Source organism: Vulpes vulpes, chromosome 4 (assembly GCF_048418805.1).
Source record: "Vulpes vulpes isolate BD-2025 chromosome 4, VulVul3, whole genome shotgun sequence".
Taxonomy (NCBI): Eukaryota; Metazoa; Chordata; class Mammalia; order Carnivora; family Canidae; genus Vulpes; species Vulpes vulpes.
In genome coordinates, this window is record NC_132783.1 from 107,776,832 (window position 1) to 107,796,231 (window position 19,400).

Consider the following 19,400-nt stretch of genomic DNA (forward strand, 5'->3'; position numbering starts at 1 on the left):
CCTGGTCATAGAAACACTGAGGAATATAATAGCTCCAGAGAAGCTTTTAAAATGACAATGCTCAGACTCCTCCCTCAAAACAAATGAGGTCTCTGCACAGTAGATCAGAAAGCAAATTTGCTGTTGACAAGATATTCTACTATCATTTCAGCATTTTGATTCTGTTCTATTTATGTTTTATAAATTTTGAGCTGAAGTTACCAGATACTGGGTGTTTAATAATTCCTCTTTTTAAAGTGATTAATTTAAAAATCATAGTTTAGGGTCATACTGTTGATACATCTTCAAAAATATTCTTGGTACTTTAGATCCTTACTAGCACTTGGCACCTTATGGTGCTCTACGTGAAAATGTTTAAAACAGGTCAATGGTAGGTCCTATTGATAGTATGAAAAGAGAGTCAAGCATTCCATTTGGTTATTGAATAATGTTAGCTTTATTATTATAATAGAATACAGTATGACATAAAATTAAGAGCTTTTGCTAAACTCTGTAAAGCAATACATGCATCTGCCATAAACAACCTCGATTCATGTTAGGTTTTATTGCCACTTCACTGCACTAAGGTGCAATAAACATTCAGTGTCATCTTTTAAAAAATGTTCCTGGGAGTAAACAGGAACTGTCCTCTATAAGAGTGTATCTTTATTTTCAAGGAAGACTTAACTAGTATTACATGGTTTAGCAAAGCACTGTAGAAAAGCTACATAGAATAATTGGTCTTTGATAAACTGTGCAATCAATTTATACAATAGAATACTATCACACATACTAACAAACTAAGAAATGATAGAAATGCAATCATTGCATAGCAAAAAGCAGACTAATAAGAAATATTCACATCTAGTGAGCAAAATACAGACCAAATGTTATCCATGAGGAGCCTGGAAGATAAAATGCTCTTTATAAACACATTAGGTTAACGCCGAAAAATAACAGATATAAACAGCAACACAGAAGTTAGAGCCATATTTTATTTTATTTTCTATACATGATATCTACACATGATACCAGAGGATGAAACGTCCTTGGTTCAGTCTTTATTGGCCTAGCTCATTGAATTTAGGCAGGACCAAATCAAACAATAAAGCACATTTAAAAAGAAAACCAGAGTTTGCTTAGGAAAACACAAACTGTGTTTTTTCCTACATCATTGGATAGCAGCTTTTTGAAAGAAACATTGCTCAAAACTTGGGTACGGATCCCAACAGACTTATTTGGCAATTATGCTGATAGGTTTATGCTGTAGTATTCTAAATGTGGTTAGACTATGACCTGTGGATTCTGGATGCTAATTTTAAACATCTCTGAAATTCTGTCAGACAAAAGGAGACTTCAAAAATACCTTCTGAATAAATATTCATCTCTAAAACATCTGGGAAGTAATGAAACAGACCAGAATTTTTATAGGGAGTATTAATGGACCTCTTGTAGTTAAAGCCCTTACATAGTATACCTACAAATATATTGCTACAGTATAAATGAAATATAATAATGTTACTCAATAAAAGCTATTTCCTGTACATTCTTTCATGTGTTTTTATATTTAATGCTACATATGGTACAACACTTATTGAGATAGTTGGTATCAGCAATTATAGCAATAATATACAACTGATTTTCTAGCTCCAACTAATGCTTTTCCATTTTCTTTCTATTTTACAAGAGCCTCAGATAGGGAAATGTGGCATGACTTGAGCAGAGAGCAACTGATTTACTACTGTACACCGGGTGATAGTTTGAAATTATAAGCTTTCTCTACATAAGCAGACTTTATACCCATCTGTTTAAATTCCATCTGATTCCCACAGGCTGTTCTGTTTTTAATTCAGGCTCTAAAGGTATTTCCATAGCACTTTACAACATTCTAACAGCTAAGAGCGGTGAGTCCTACACAATATTTTAAGAACATAACTTTAAAAAAGTAAAAAATGTACAATCTCATGCTGTATATTTACATATATAATTTATATATTCTATATTTGTTTACTAGTCATAAATTTCAATCTAAAGCTTTTAATGTACTGTTATATAAAATAATACATTCAACAATTCTAGAGCTTGCAAAATATGTTTGCCCCTCTAAGAACATCTTTTTATAATGAGAATCAAGTGATTATTGGACCCATGTGCTATCTGGATATAGATAGGGTGGCAAAGAAAGTATTTTTTAAATTGTTTTATTTAATTTTTTTTTTAGTTTTTAGTTTTTATTGAGTGTATGTCTGTTAAAATGATTCCTCATTGAATCTAGTGATAAAAGGTCAGATGAGGGTGAAGTAGCCTATTTAAAGCATTTGTCTCTTTTGGACTAAATGTGCTTAATGGTAAGGAACTGCACATTTGCGTATGCCATTTCCACGAATTTTAAAATAGCCTTTAACAACAGAGTAATGCATTAGCTATTTTTAAGAGGAGAAAAATTGGGGGTCTTCAGCTTTGGAAACGAAGTGTTAAAGCTATACATCAGTTTAAAAAACAAAACAAAATGTAAAGCACACTGAAGTTTGTGCAATAAAGACAATAGATTTTTAAAATTTCTTTCATTAAACATTTATAATTTATTCTTTGAAACACCTCCACATAAAAATATTTTTGACATATACAGTATCTTTTTTTAGAACATTTGGAAATATATATCTACAAATGACCTGGAGTTATAGAGTTAAGTTTTATTTTCCTTCTACTTTTCCCTACAGTCTGGACCTACTCACATACCTTTCCTCTCTCATTCTGTCTCCTTCTGTCGTGCTTTTTCCCTTTTGCTTCCTCTCAGAATCCTGTCTCTCAGCTATATGTTCTGCTTTGCTCTGGACTGCTGGACAGGGGTCTGTTGTTCTTCTATGAATTATGGAAATAAGGAAACCTTCAAATTCTTTAAGACAGAGGCAATAAAGCAGGTGGGAATCACTGCGTTGAGAACAGAAAGCAATTCCCAGTGCAGAGGACTGAACAACAGGATGTGAATAAAAGGACCTATTGATGTGGGGTAGGGGCTTTTAGCTGAGGCTCTCTGTTTAAATATGTAGCCCAATAGACCAAGTTAAAGATTCCAAATAGCAGCGGGAAAGCTATTCTTGACAGTCGGTCAATTTTGCTGACACTGTTAAAGGTTTTCTTGGGTTCTGGTGGTTTTGTTTCCGGCTTGACTTCTTTTGGTTCTATGGTTGCACTTTTAGCAATCGTGGCTAAGCCAGGGTCACCCCTGGCCAAATTAGGGGTGTAGCTGGTTGCTGTTGGAGCATAAGTGTTGTTTTTCTTAATGAGAGGATCTTTCACTTTCTTTGGCTGTAGAAGGAAAGAGTAAAAGCATTTCGTTCAGTAGACTGTGGGAAGGAAGTTTATAAGTTGCTAAGTAAAGTGACCTTTACTTTGAAATCCAAATCTATGCTTTATTTAAATTGTAAGAAATATAATGTATGGCTGTATTATTGAGACAAATTAAAAATGCAGACACAAATGCCCAGTTATAAGATTGACAAGTTAGGGCATCTAACCATACAGTGATTATAGCTAATAATAAATATGTATCCTGGACTTGAATCTTGCTAAGACCAAATCTCAAATGTTATCACCACAAAAAAGAAATGGTAACTATGTGACAGGACAGAGATGGTAATCCGTACCATGGATGCTATGGTAGTAATCTCCATACCAATCCATACCATACCATGGATGCTATGGTAGTAATCTCTTCACAACATATAAGTATCATATCAACCACATTGTTGTATATCTCAAACTCACACAATGTCATGTGTCACATATTTCAATAAAGCTGGAAAAGAAGGGCAGAGTATTTTCCAGGATTTCCCATCAAGAGGTAATGTGATGTCAGTTTAGGAATCTATCCTCAAGAAGCTTTGTAGCCTCAGCCTTTACCCTCTAGAAACATGTTACTGCCACATGAAGAAGCCTGGACTAGAAAACTGGGAGACCAGAGACCAGCCAGTATCAGGCCCCAGATGAGTGAGAGGCCATTGTGGATGCCTCCCCCTGGTGGAGCCTCTAGTTTTCTGCAAGCATGTTAGTGAGCCATATCCTACTCATGGAAGTACCACCAGGTTGTTCCCAGACCCAAACGCCTGGTGGTTACTTTAGGGCACTAAGTTTTGGAGTGGTTTGTTTTGCAGCAATAAGTTGCTGAGTCAACTGTTATTTGCTCCTTCTCCTCATGTTGCAAGTGGATTGATAAAGCAGAGTTTTTTCAGGGTATCCTGAAGTCAATTTTTGTTCAATGTCAGCTGCTTGTCAGTGTTATTTGTGCAATGAGTCACAACTGCAGCATTTCTTGGGGTTTCTGTCATATAGAAATTTCTAAAAAATGAAGTGAATCATTGTTTACAACTATGTGGTCTGATACAATTGCCACCAGTCATTTGCAACTACTGAGGACTTCAAATGTGGCTAGTCTGAGATGTATATAAGTATAAAATATGTATAGGATTCTGAAGGCCTACTATAAAAAAAGAGAAAAAAGTAATATATCTCCTTAATAGTGTTTTTTTTATTGTTTACATGTTGTAAGTATAATATTTTTGATATGTTGGTTAAAAGCATATTATTATCACTAAATTCTATACCTGAAATTAATATCATACTGTATGTTTACTAACTAGAAATTAAATAAAAACTTGAGAAAGAAAAAAAGAAAACATCAGCTTCACTGGTTTGTACCTTTAAAACAAAGTTATTAGAAAATTTTAGATTACATATTGCTCACATATTTCTGCTGGACAGCACTAGCCTAGGAGGGTAGTTCTCATTCTTTTGTGCACACTACATCACTAGTTAAAATTTTTAAGAACAAATATGTCTTGGGTACAGCTATATTTTGAATTGGAATTCCTCAGAAGTAGAGCCATGCTACTGATTACTGCAAAAGGGTATACAGAAATACTTATGAGCAGCTAAACTTGACCAACCAGGCTCAATGCTCTCTGAATAATTCATATTTTTATTGTTGAATCAGAATAAAATATTACTACCAGATCTGCTGCTTTTCACAAAGCACACTAGTCAGGAATTTTAACAGGTTAATTTCTTTATTATCCAGCCCTGTGACCTATCTGCTACCTTTTTCCCCCTCTCTGAATCCTTAAGAATTACATTAGGACAACAACAAAAAGCCCAGAATTTTTTCTTTCTGGTATTACATTATTAAAAGTAAGGTCAGTTACTCGAAGTGATCTTATAGTGAAGACAGATTTGGTTAAGTTTTATGAAGTTGACAGAAATTTGCATAATTATATGTAAAAAATAAAGCAAGAAAAAATGATTCTTTCAAACGTCAAAATTATACAGGTCAAAAATAGATATGGTTTACTAAGTCACACAAAGACTAATACCATATGATTTCACTTATATGTAGAACTAAAAAACAAAACAAATGAATAAATAAACACAAAGTAGAAACAGATCCATAAATACAGACAGCAAATTGTTGGCTGCCAGAGGGGAGGGCATGGAGGTAGATGGGCAAAATGGGTGAAGGGGAGTAAGAAATACAGGCAGGCTTCTGGTTATGGAATTAGTATATCATGGGAATAAAAGGCATAGGATGTGGAATAGAGTCAATGATATTGTAATAGCACCGTATGGTGGGTGACACATGTGGTGAGCACAGCATTAATGCATAGAGTTGTAGAATCACTATGTTGTACACCTGAAACGAATGTAATATTTTGTCTCAACTATACTGGAATAAAAAAAATAGATAGGATTTATTTCAATGCAATTAAACTGCCAAATTGAACTTGTATTAGTCCATTTTCCTTTAACAAATAAGACTTCTAACATTACAGACTACATGAAAAAGCATACATGTCCTTTAGATAAAATGGTATGTACTCCATTGTTGAAGAGAGGCAGTAGGTTCCAATCTAACCAAAACTTGTTCAGTGACAGACATCCTGTTAGATAAATTGAAATGAATAATCTGCAGCAGGGATAATTCTTGGAGAAGAGTTTGTATTATTAATAGATTTCATTTCTCCCAGTGCCAAATTATGATAATACTCCAGTACTAAAGTTTCTCAAGTTAGGTGCCTTTATTTGCAAAATATGTTGAATAAAATATTGAGAAATATCTGGTTGGCTTATTTGGGAAAGAATACTTAATAATCTTCTTTAATCTTTGAGAATGTTGAGCTCCTCCATATTCTTTTAAAAAAACTGATATTTCTTCCAGCAGTTTACCATACAAGAATGGATCTTAAGCAGGATCCTGAAGGCTCACTTGTTAATGTGATGCCTTACAAAAAAAAATTTTTTTCAAGTTATACCATGTCAGAGATTGAAAATTTAACTCTCCTGAAAACACTCACCTGGTCATAGAAAGCATATTTTATTCATACTCTCTGAATGTCAACATGAGACCTGGATCACACTGTGCTCACACTCCCTATAATAAGTAAATCAAACCAGTAAAGCCCTGGGGAAGGTTTTTAGAGGCATAATTTACAGAAAATATTATCTTTCTCATTAGGATGATAGATATATATGAATTATTGATAAATAATATATGTGTATGATAATGATAATGATAAATAATATATGATACAACTCTACCTAACATCTATATTTTTATACTGAATAACATGGACTGTAGATTAATAGAGATCAGAGTATTTTCTTTGAGACATGAATACAGGGTCTGACCTGTATCACCTTCATTAGAGGTAAATACTCCAGAGATAAATATAAATTGAACGGTGAGTTCAATCATACCTCAACCTAAATTCTATGCTTTCCAGACCAAATTCATCTAACGAGTTGCTAATAACTGATACTGATGAGAAAGAATCAGAAAGACACTGGCCTCTTGCAACAAAGAAAATATTAAGATAGAAAAGCAATTTTCCCCAATGTTGGCACATCACTTTCCACTTAAATATCAACCATGTTTAGATATCACCAATTCTGAAGCACTTTAGCAGACTATTTCAGTGATTCTAAGATATGCATTTAAAAATGTTCACATCTGGGGATCCCTGGGTGGCGCAGTGGTTTGGCGCCTGCCTTTGGCCCAGGGCGCGATCCTGGAGACCCAGGATCGAGTCCCACGTCGGGCTCCCGGTGCATGGAGCCTGCTTCTCCCTCTGCCTGTGTCTCTGCCTCTCTCTCTCTCCTGACTATCATAAATAAATAATAAAAAAAAAAATTAAAAAAAAATGTTCACATCTGGGGCAGCCCCGGTGGCACAGCTGTTTGGCGCCGCCTGCAGCCTGGGGTGTGATCCTGGAGACCCAGGATGAGTCCCCACATCGGGCTCCCTGCAGGGAGCCTGCTTCTCCCCCTGCCTGTGTCTCTGCCTCTCTGCCTCTCTCTCTCTGCGTCTATGAATAAATAACTAAAATCTTTAAAATAAATAAATAAATAAATAAATAAATAAATAAATAAATAAATTCACATCTATGACTCTGGGCTATGTCTTATAATTGGTAGTTTTATATGATGTCTTATAATTGGTCCTATGATTAACCATTCTCCATGTATGGTTCTTTGGGCTGTCCTTCTACTCTAGGACAAATGGAGACCATCAATGGCTAAAGTAAGTATCTGATAATCATTCTGTCCTCACTCTCTTACTCCTCTCTCCAAATGGTATGTGCAATCCCTTTGTCTTGTCTCTTCTCTCTATGGAACCTGAGCCAAGGTCCTGGTTTGCAAATTCAGATTTTTTTTTTAAATACTTGGCAAGTATGTTTCAAGGCAAGTGAATTTTGAGAGCTTGGTTCAAGTTCTGTTGGCTGCCATAGTGCGTTCTACACAGAACTTTCTTTTGCTTTTTACTTGTGTAGGAGATTATCAGGGTGTTAGCTGATTCATCGGTGCCTGAGGGGTATATCTATAGGAGCTTTTACTTGGCAGCATATTTTCTTTCTTACTTTTGCATATATTAATGGCTCATCTTATAGTCAGTAACACACTATAAATTAGTTTAAATATGGTAGATGTTTCCACTGCAAAAGATTCTCTTTTTTAGTACATCCGTAGAGCTATGAGGAAAACACCATTAAATTAATTTCTTTACTATAGACTCTTTCAGATTCTTAAATACCCTGTGACTCTGTGATATGCAGCATTATTCAAGTGTATTCAACCACAGAACTTTATTCTTTGAGACTATTTCATAAGACTAGTACTCCCAGGAATAGAATTTGGGAAAAAGCTGCTACAGAGTGATTCCTCCTAGATTATTTCTAGATGTTTTACAATCTCTGTGTCTCTGACTTTGACCTTCTTTCCATCATCCCAAGGCTCGCTTACATTTTGACATATTTTTCCTTCAAGTCACAGGAGTAGAAATATCCTCCACACATGTGCTTTAAAATACACTCTAAAATAGGTTCTAATTTAGGCAAGCAGTAATGAGCTTGACTTAATAATTTTCTACAGTGAAGAATTTTTCTGTGACTTCCGTGTATGATCCTTAAAGCAAACCTCTAATTTGGAAAGGAAATATATTTCTTGTCCTTTACTTCACTGAAAATTGGTGATAATGCATTTTGTAAACTCAATTCAATTGAGACATTAGAGTAATAATATTTATGACCAAAGTGATTAGGCTCAGAAATCAACCAAAAGACAATGATTTTCAAGTTCAAATTATAATGGCATAACTTTATTTGCTCCTAATGTCAAGTTGATTAAAATTGTTCTCAGAGACCATAGGAAAGCATTTTTGAGTAGGAATGTTTATCTTCATCTCTCCTTTATCTCTTTCACTCTACTCTGTATATTGGCCCACTTAAACAACCTCTCTCTTGAGCCCTACCAAAATTACCCTAGCATACAGTCACTTACGATTTAAGAAACATAGAATCCTCATTACCTAGTCTCTGCATTCTTCATCCATCCCTTGAGGTCCAAACATGCCATCTCACAGGTTTAGTAAGACATACTGGTGATACATACCACAGGGGATATTAAAGTACTTACCTTTTCTGGAACGACGCTTTTGCCATCCCATGCATAACCTCTCTTGGTGAAATAATTGACTGTGGCAAACTCAATCAGAGCCGAGAAGACAAAGGCATAGCACACTGCAATGAACCAATCCATAGCAGTGGCATAAGCCACCTTAGGGAGGGAATTTCTGGCACTGATACTCAAAGTTGTCATGGTGAGCACAGTTGTTACTCCTGTAAAGAAAGAAATGAAGTAAGATTCACACTACAAAATTTGATCACTGGAGGTCAGCCTACTTGTGCAAAGAGAAACCAGCAGGACCACAGATACACTGTGTTTTTTAGTTCATCCCATTTTGGTTTGGGATGGATGCATTTGCATTTCACAGTGTGGTGGGATTGAGGGGGACCTCTTGGAGGGATAGATTGCTCTGCTATTGAGAAGCTGTTAATATTGTGAGTTCCTTTAAATGGGCACACTGAATAGGGTATCTTGAGCAGGAAAGGAAATTATACTATCTTATTGTCCCCAACTCTTTAAACAGAAAGCGTAGATCTTTACTGTCTCTGATAACACAAGAAATTGCTGGGTCCTCAGCTCTGTTTAATATTATATCTGTATATACTAAATGTATAAACCAAGAAGCCCATAGCTTCTTGTTAATCAATAATTGATAGGTAATTGAATTATTTTAGGATAATATTTTGTTATATATTCTTCTGCTTTTATACTATCTTTTCCCCCTAATTCTGACACAGCTCCTTTTTTGAAAGAACTCCTGAAATGTGTTGCATGTCACTTGCTTGAGGCCACATGGCACAGAAATGGCAAAACAAAAATTTGAGCACAAGCTTCTCTGATTCAAATGTCCATAAGCTTTCCCTTTCTCTGTTAATGCTGCCTCATCTGGCCCTATTCTGCGAATCCATCCCCAGTGATTAAAGTTATCAATATTCAAAGCAGTTTTCAAGTCAGTTGTTTTTAGATTATTTAGATTATTAGTATATGTATTGCATTATAATAGAATATTGTAATATACCTTGTAAGCCATTTGAAAATATATTAATTAATTCACCCAATAGGCTGCATAGTATGGAAGAACTTCTAACCTCTTCCAGTGACTAGTCCCAACCTCACCATCTCCTAGCACTAATAGGTAAAAGCATTTTAAAGATGATAAATTATTGCTGTGGAAGATACTGTCATCTGATGTATCTAAAACTCTTATCTATAACTACCCTTTTTGATTAATTTTTAGAGAATCAGCAGTGTTACACAGCTGGTAGGTGGTTGATTTTTCTAAGCTGCTTTAAACCATCCAATAGTCCCTAGTTTTCCATGAATTTTTAAGGTAGATGATCTTTTTAACTATGTTAGGAAGTGATAAGATTAAGAACAAACACAAAGACTTTTGTTAAATCATATTTTTGAAACATGGTCACAGATGTAGGGAATAGACTTAAACTTTGGCGGTGTTACAGAAAGGTCTGGGGCATTATCTGTATTATACAACCAACAAATGGTTTAAGAAATATTGGCTGGTAAACAGCCCTTAAATTTACATATCAATATTAACTTGAGCAAAGAGCAAAGGTAATTAAATGTTGGTATTTGAGGAACAGAACAACCCAGTTTCAAATCCCAGCTCTGTAATTGCTGAATGACCTTGGGAAAATTGCCTCACAATTCTGAACTTCTGTTGGTTTTTCAAAAAATTATTTCTTTGTAAATTAATTTTAATAAGTCTAACTCAGAGGGCTATTATGAGTATTAAATAAAATGCTGTAATAAAGTGTTTAGCATTGAGCCTGATACCAAGAACAAAGTTAATGGCTATTATTATTGACAACTTCAGTCCTTGTTAATAAATCTCTGCTACAATGAATTCCTTTTTTTTTTTTTTTCAAATTTTGGTTCATGTAGGCAACTGTCAGAAGTAATTTGGGAATGAGTGTTCTTAAACTAAATATATCCATAAATTAAAAGTAAGAATAGCATAAAGGGAAGAGAGAGAGAGAGAGAGAGAGAGAGTGTGTGTGTGTGTGTGTGTGTGTGATATCTTACAATTCCTGCTATAAGTACAGGGAAAAGAACAAAAATGTGTTGAGCTCATCAACTGAGTTCCAAGAACTCAACCTGACAATTTACATATTTTATTTTATTCTTCTCACTTAATCTTTTAAACAGTACTATTTTACTTGAATTGCCTTCTCATTATATAGGCCATTGAATCTTAGAAAAGTGAAGATTGAACCTAAAACTTGTATCTACCTGGCAGCAAAATTACATAATCACATTGCCTCTAAATGACAGAGCATGACCATCAAGAAGATGATGTTTGAAGACATAAGAGACTTCAGCTTTGTTGCATTCTGGATGCCTTATAATAAGGCATCTGTACAACTTCTTTTTCTTTTTCCCTTGTGTATTTTTTCTTTAAGTATATGTGAGCCTCTCAGGCATCTAATGTAGCACAGAAGAATGTGCTGAGTTGAGACTAAAAACAATAGAAACATGTGCACTAAGTAAATGTTAAAAGGCCAAAGGCCTTGAGAAACTGTATTTGTGATTGTACTGAACGAAAAACATTAGAAATATATAACTTGAAACAAGGAAATATTTGCCACAATGGAGTTTACAGATATGTAGTTTATGTTCACCAAAAGGGCATGAGTTGGCTGAGATATCAGATTGTTGAAAATGTTAAGAGCAAGATTTTTAACTTATAAAACATTTCAAAATGCTTTAGATAATTTCCAAAAAGGAAAGGTAGGATTTATTAGGGTAAGAAGAGAGGAAGAGTTAGCATTAAAAAAAAAATCCTTTTCACTATAGTGCTATTTTTCATTCCACAAAAATAAACATAAAACCTAAAATGTGCTCTCTATTTTTTTCAATTTCCAGTGAATAAAAGGTTCACACTGAATATGCATACAGAAACACGTATCTTGACAAGAGTTCAATCTTCAGTTCTAGCAAGTGTCTTCAACACTAGTAAATACTAACAAATGGTAATAAAAAAAGAGTTTGAAATGAACTACTTTTTTGCTCTGCAGCTGGGGTCATTCTGGATCTTCATATATCTGCGTTCCTAGACTACTTGGGAGAGCAAAGATGTGGTTTCCAACCTAGAAGCACTTTGCTAAGTGCCAGAAAAAACTATTTTCTGGGCATTTGCAGCAAAGTCTTGCTTTTTTCCCTGAGATAACTGTTTTTTCAGACCTTGGCTGTTATTGAAGAATGATACCATAGGGATCTCTGCACATGATAATCCTCAGTTTAGATTATAAACTTAAGCTTTTTATTTGGTAGTAAAGAGTCTTAAACATAGCGTGGGCCTAGTTGATATTTACATGCATCTATTTACATGCATTAAAAACAGCTTGCTATTTAAAGAAAGAGTTTTTAAAAATCACACCATAATGAAAATGAAATGGTAATTCTTTGAGCCTTCTTTCTACTGTGCTAACTTCAGATTTTAACCCATGATTATTGTTTCATTCAATTTACAACATCACCAATATAACTTGTCCTCCAGACCCTTGCCTGCATGTCCTGATTGTCACTTACCAAAGACAGTCCTCGCTGGTACAGACTCTCTGTTGAGCCAGAACGAGACTTGGGAGAGAATGACTGTCATTATGCATGGCAGATATGTTTGAATAACAAAATAGCCAATCTTTCTCTTCAAGTGGAAATGAGTGGTCATAACAACATATTCTCCTAGAGAGTGAAACAGACAGTAAGGTGAGCAATTTGACCTTGAAAAGAAGTTATCTCCAGATTTTTCAAACAGCAGCAAAAACCTAGACTTAAGACATCCTTTCTCTATGTGACATTTGGTTCCTGAGGAGAAAAACATTTATCCAGGAAAGAACGGAGACATTATAAAAACACCAAAAAGGCTTCAAGGATGAGACTGAGGGGCCAGAGATCTCATGGCTATTGCTGCATCCTTATCCTGGTACATCACACATTTATGAGACATAGCTGAGCATCTATTTACAGATTGGTTTTAATGACCAAGAAGGCATTTAATGTGCAAGATCCTGATGACACATACTAATGGATTAGAACAGACCAAATCTCCAGTTTACCACAGCGGAAGACATTCAGGCTATCTAATGAAGTAGCTTTGATGTCCAAGTTAGGGGAATTCTAGTTCTCAGACCACACTTCCTTTTAGCAGCTCTGTGACCCTGGGTAAGTTATTTAACTTAGCCTGATCTTTGGAATAAGGAGAGTGGGTTAGAACCTAGGGTTTCTCAAAATTTATTTTGAGGAATACCTTCATCAGAATCACTTGTGAAGGTTCTTCAGGTCCCACCTAGATACACAAACCACTCTTTAAGAGAGGCCAAGGAAAATCCACTTCAATATAGCTTTTGAACCTGTCCCAATTCCTAGCTTGGGTTAGGAAACAGTGGACTACCTGGGCACACTTCATGATCTTTGTATACATCAAAGTCTGATTTCATTTGGAGATCCAAAGTGATAGATATACAACCCGAATTATGGGAGTTTTCTTTTTTAAATTGATGTTATATTTCCTCAATTGTAAATCGTAGAAACTTTTAGCTTTATCCATTCTCAATATATATTTAGCTATCTGTGGGTGGGCAGGAGAGAAATGTGTATTCATACTAAGAAAACATCACTTTCTTTGGTATTCACCAAACTTTTTCCTTCCCTTCATCTAAAAAATTTCCCCACACAACCTGTGATTTATATCTCAGCCCATGGCCTGGCCATCTACTTTTAGCTACATATGGATAAAACTGTCCATGATCTCTAAATATCCCAACCTTCATTTTTCTGCAAAGTAATTGTAGAGGTTCCTGGTGTAGTTCTGCTTTCAGCTTTCTTCCTCATTTTTTCTTGACTCTAACCAGGAATTTCCCTTCTCACTCCTGCCCTATTTGTATATAGAGGGCTGCCAAATCAACAGCTCTAAGTGACATTGATTTCAAACCTGTACTCCCAAATATCTACTAGACATCTCAGAGATGCTGATTTCTCATTGACATCACCAGCTAAATATGTTCAAAAACTGACATTCATTAACCTTTCTCATAAAAAAATAATGAATAGTGTAGAGCTGTGCTGCTTTTCCACTTAAGAGTCCATCTCTAAATTCATGGTCCTCTCATCTGTCTGCTCACTCAGGCTAAAATCTTAGAATTAAACCTTGGATGTTAAGTCGGGCTTCTGAGGGAGAGAGAAAGGAATCAGTTGATCATTGCAATTTTAATTTCTCCTTTGCAGTATCTCTGGCTATGCCTTATCTCATGGTCACTGCTCTTATCTCCTTTGTAGATCTATTAACTGCCTTGTTTATTTCCAGTCACTTCCTCACGCCAGTTTCCCTAAATTTTGATGCCAGAGTAATCTTTTTAAAGCATACATAAAATCTTAAAATACCTTAATGCATTCCCATTATCTGCATTAAGGTTTCAAACCTCAGCACTATTGACATTTCAGGCCAGTTAATTGTTTGTTGTGGGGGCTGTCCCACATATTGTTGGATTTTTTACTTGACCTCTATCCATCAGATGCCACTAACAAACACTCTGTCCTTCCCCAGTGTGACCACAATGTCTCCAGTGTTACCTACTGACAAGTAAACTCTGTTACCTGGATTTAAGACTCTCCATGTCATAGCTGTAATATGCATTTCAGTATCATGTCTCATGTCTCACCACACATTTTCACATCTCAGTATCTTGACCTACAAAATTCTCTACTTGAAATCTATTATTAGTGACTATTTTGTTCATCTATGAATTGGGCTCAGTCCATGGTGGAATAGGAAGAAATGTCACATAGAAGCAAGTTTATTAGCCTTGGAAACAAATGGATTTGGGTTTAAAACTTAGATATGCTATTTTCTTTCTGGATAGCCTTGGGTAATTCACTTATAGTCTCTGATCCTCAGTTTCCTAATCTGTAAAATAGTGAGAAGTGTATTGTGGGGAGAATAAAGAATAAGGGCTCTACTTAAGATCATGCTGTATAGGAGTTTTAAAATAAATTTTAGTTCCTTTCTCCATTTTCTTCTCTTTTCCCTCCATTCAGAACTGGTAAAAGTATTGGTAAAAAAAAAAAATGCATTGACTCTTTATAAGAGGAAATCATCCACACTCCCAAGTGTGTTTTCATTGCAAATTGTTAATAATGATAACAACTGTCATTTATTGATTGCTGGTAAGTAACTTCAAATTTATTTATACCTTCTGTTTACAGTTATAATAAAATCTCATACTTCTTATCTTAGCTAATTTACATGCTTATATCCCTCTCATCAAACTGAAAGCTAATTGAGAAGAGGGATAGTTCTTTGAATATAGCATGGTTTTACATATTTTAAGTATTCAACATCTGTGTGTGGTGAAAAGGGAGGCATTGAGGTTTAAGGACACTCACACAAATTAACATCCATGAGACTCTGTCTTTGGGAGGGTAAATACAATGTTTACTAATTTCTTTTCAGTTTCTATAGATACCTTGGGTGATGACTCCAAGGTCATCTGAAAGAAATAAGTGATTTAAATTTGAGAAAAATGTAGAAAGCCAATTTTCCCAGCATTACGAAAAGATACTCCTGTGGGGACATGGCCATGTTACATTTCACCCTCTCAGGAGTATGCATTATTATTTCTAACCATTCATTCAACTGTGGTTTACAAAATGTCATCAGCTGAAAGAAAAAATTCCATCTTTCATATAATGTCAGAAAGATGAGTGTCTATACATATTCCATTATCATCTTTTGTTGTTCACAATGTGACATTTGAGGAAGATTCTACAAAGAATATGATTTTGGAGGAGCTATTATTCGACATTTTGTTTGTTATATAAACCACTTCCTCACTAACAAATTAGAGAGAGAATAAGAGGACTTCAAATCTATTGAAATCATTTTCCTAAATTAAACAAAATCTAAGAAGTCTTGGCACAAAACATTTAAGTAAGGAAAAGAAAAGACAGCAAAATCAGAATCATGTTGTAATAGATTAAAAATAAAAGAAAAACACAACAAAAAAATCAATCTCCTATATTGAATAGAAAGAGTATCTCTAGACATCAAGTGCTCATGCACTAAGCATGTCAAATTCTTTTTCTCTAATTCAACAGTCTAGAATTGTAATTCAAATATCCTTGCATATCATGTAACCCTCAGGGAAGCTTGTAAATTAGATTTGACAATATTTCTGATACATTACCATACAAAATTAAGGAGAGAGAAAGAAAAGAAGCAGGGATATAATTGTATAAAGCAGCTTCAAGGATTTGTTTAGAACTGGCTTCCATTTACTTGAATAAATACTTTGTTTAACTTTATTTGACTTCAGTTTCCTCATTTGTTCAATTAAAATGATATTGCTTTATTTAACTATTTCCTAGGATGCTGGGAGGATAAAATGAAATGATAGATATGAAAGTTATTTTTTAAAATTGAGTCACATGGAGATTGACAGTGTGAAGACAGAAACAATAGAAGTATATTTTCTTCAGCTCTAAAAAGCATCCATTCACTTCAACAAAGTTGTAGTGAATTAGGCCTCTGTAAACCTGTCACTTTACTTTCAAGTGTGCTTCTAGGCTGTTTTCTAAGGCTATATGTTTCCTAAGTTTCTACGCTACTTTTTAAATAGGAATAAGGAATCAAAAATTATCATTGAGGGAGAAATTGGTATTTTAATATCTGCATCAAAGAGTTATGGAATAAAAAATTAAAAATATGATTAGAGTTCTAGTCCACTTAGCCTCTCTAGACCCATCCCTTCATCTGAAATATGAATAGTTTGATCAGGTGACGATAGAGATCTTTTTTGCCCTACTTCCAACCCCCAGTTTTTATATTTCATGGCTACAATGATTTCTCTGAAGATCATGTGCTAAGCTTCATAAATGGGAGCCTTGAGGCTCCTTGGATGAATGTTAATCACCACTCTTGTCTCTGGTCAGAGAAAATGGGTGCCTTCCTCATTTATTTTGACCCTGCAGGGTCATCCTTAAATCAACTCATCCAGAGAAGACTATCTTTAAGAAAGAGGATCTTACAATTTCTCTTGGTTATTTGTCTAAGGATAAAAGTCATTCATAAAGAAGAAACTTTCTTATTCAGCAAAGCTAACCTAAATTTCCTTAGATCAAATCTGTCTATTGATTTAGGTAAATATGAAGGTTTTATAGTCATCACCATGTACTTTAAAAAGGCATTACATATTATTATATTCTTATTGTTTTCTGGCCATATTATTATTATTATGCCTGATGACTAATTTAATTATTATATTTTTTGTAGAAGTCATATTTACATGCTCTTTCATCACTATTGTAATTTTTGCATGGGCACTCCTTAAAGAATTACTTAGGAAACATAATGTGGTGTAGTAGAATGAGATAGGTGGCCATGTCTGGTGTCCAGTTCCAAACTGCCTTTCCTGATACTTCAAGCAGAAATGACTTCTTCTTTATGCCATGTGGCTCCCTTGTACTAGCTCTGTTATTATTATTAATAGTAATATCTAATATTTATTACATAATTTGTACATGTCAGACACTCTGCTAATAAGCAGGTTGCATGCATGTTTCTTATTTAAATCTCACAGTGGCTCATGAAATAGATTCTTTTATCATCCCCAAATAGTACAAGAGAAAGATGAACAGAGAGATGTCTTGCCAAAGGTCAGAGAGTTAATAAGTAGTAAAACCAGTATTTAAACCTTCACGGTATAATTCCAGAGTCCACACTTTTAAATCCATGCTATACCACATTATTGCATTTCACACATGTCTATGTAGCCTGTTACTAGTTATATGGTTGAGAACACTCTGCAGCTAGATTACCCAGGTTCAAATTATAGCTCTGCCTCTGCCTATCTGTGTGATCTAGGAAAAACAGTTAAATCTCTCTGGCTTCAATTATGTTCCACCTGTAAAATGGATATAATAACATTAATACCTATATCCTGGGATTGTTGTATTATTAGAACAATGCCAAGTGTATGTTAGCTACTTATATCAATCAACTATGAACTTCTTGAAGGCAGAAATTATGTGTCCTTCATCTATCTTTTCTAGGCTCAATTGCAATGTCAAACACAGTAAGTGAGCAAATGGTTGAAAGAATTAGTGAATAAACGAATGAATAACTTAGAATTGCACTGGATTTGCCAACTGACTGGACTCATTCTTCTATGTGCCTGTAAAGGTTTTTCTCTGCCAGGTGAGTAGGTGTATTCAAACTAAATCTCCAACTTATTGTTTTCCTCCAAATCTATGGTAGACACCAGGAAGGTTACTGGGGTTCTAATGTGTTTACACTGAATTTAAAAATCCAAGCATTGGATTGAATCTCATATTCCCTCCTGCTATGTCACCGAAGTGATCTAGAGGTATTTGACTTGAAGGAGATCACTGGTAGGTAGTACATATGAATGTGTGTTTACATGTGAGTTGGCTTAGGCAAGTAGGGCAACCCCTTCTAAGAGGTGATCTGAATCGCTTCTCTCCCCACAGAGAATTTTCAGGTAGAAGTAGATGGTTTTTATCTAATCATTCTTCATGTGGTGGTCTTTCCTGCTATCAGTCCTACTGTTCTGACAGAAATACTTGATGCTTATTTACCTTAATATTTTTAGGGTTCCACATGGATATGTGAAACATGGGATTGAAGACCTTAAAAAGATCTTTGTTTCTTCCCATAGAAATCTACCAAAGTGGATTTTTGATGAGCTAAAGTAGACCCAGAGGGAGTATAGTTCAGTGTTTTATTTTGATATTGAAAATGTACACCAACCTGAGCTCCTACATCTGAGAATTTGCTCACTATTTTCCTTACCTCCCTTTCCCCCCACCAATATCCATTATAAGAATGGTAAGAGAAAGCTCTTATTTGTACAGATAATGCTTGCTGCTTTAGCACAGAATGAGTACTTTTAACAGACCCAGCTTATGAGGTCCAGACAGTTTGATGATGGTGGGTTAGGCCACTGCCTCTCCTCCCGTAGCCCCATTTATGCCTGTATATCATTTATGAATAACTAGAATTTATGTAGGCGACATCCTGATGAAACCAGAGAAGTCTCCAAGTTCATCAGACTTAGCCACTCACCTTGCAGACATGGAAACTGGTCATAAAGAGGGATGCAGTGACATGTCAAGGTCACTAGCACTAGAACTAGAGTAGAGCCACTTCTTCCTCTGAGTAACACTTGTGATTTGTATATAGTTCTAGTATTGAATGTATGCCACTGTGTTTGAGTTACTGTCGTTCTAATGGTAATGGAGAATTTCTTGAGGGAAAGATTATTTTCAATCTGCTGGGCCTAAAACAGTGATTATTTGGTTCCCAACAAGCACAGATTAACAACATGAAAGGCAACCCCTGAAGCAATCCCTCCTTGATTATCTTAGGCTGGATACATTTATTGTTTTATTCATTAATTCACAATATTTATTTAGTGCCTCTTCTGTTTCAG

At 35.1% G+C, this 19,400-nt stretch overlaps 1 protein-coding gene across 1 annotated transcript in view; it reads right to left on the bottom strand.

Moving 5' to 3' along the window:
* Nucleotides 1–412: 412 nt before the first annotated feature.
* The window catches only part of GABRA1 (gamma-aminobutyric acid type A receptor subunit alpha1), a 57,908-nt gene continuing 38,920 nt past the window's right edge, over nucleotides 413–19,400 (bottom strand). The window contains exons 8-10 of the mRNA XM_026007640.2: nucleotides 12,484–12,636; nucleotides 8,944–9,146; nucleotides 413–3,288 (exon numbers count right to left, since the gene is read on the bottom strand). Of these exons, the coding sequence (XP_025863425.1) occupies nucleotides 2,977–3,288; nucleotides 8,944–9,146; nucleotides 12,484–12,636 (668 nt within the window). The 3' untranslated portion in view covers nucleotides 413–2,976. The remainder of the gene's footprint in view (nucleotides 3,289–8,943; nucleotides 9,147–12,483; nucleotides 12,637–19,400) is intronic.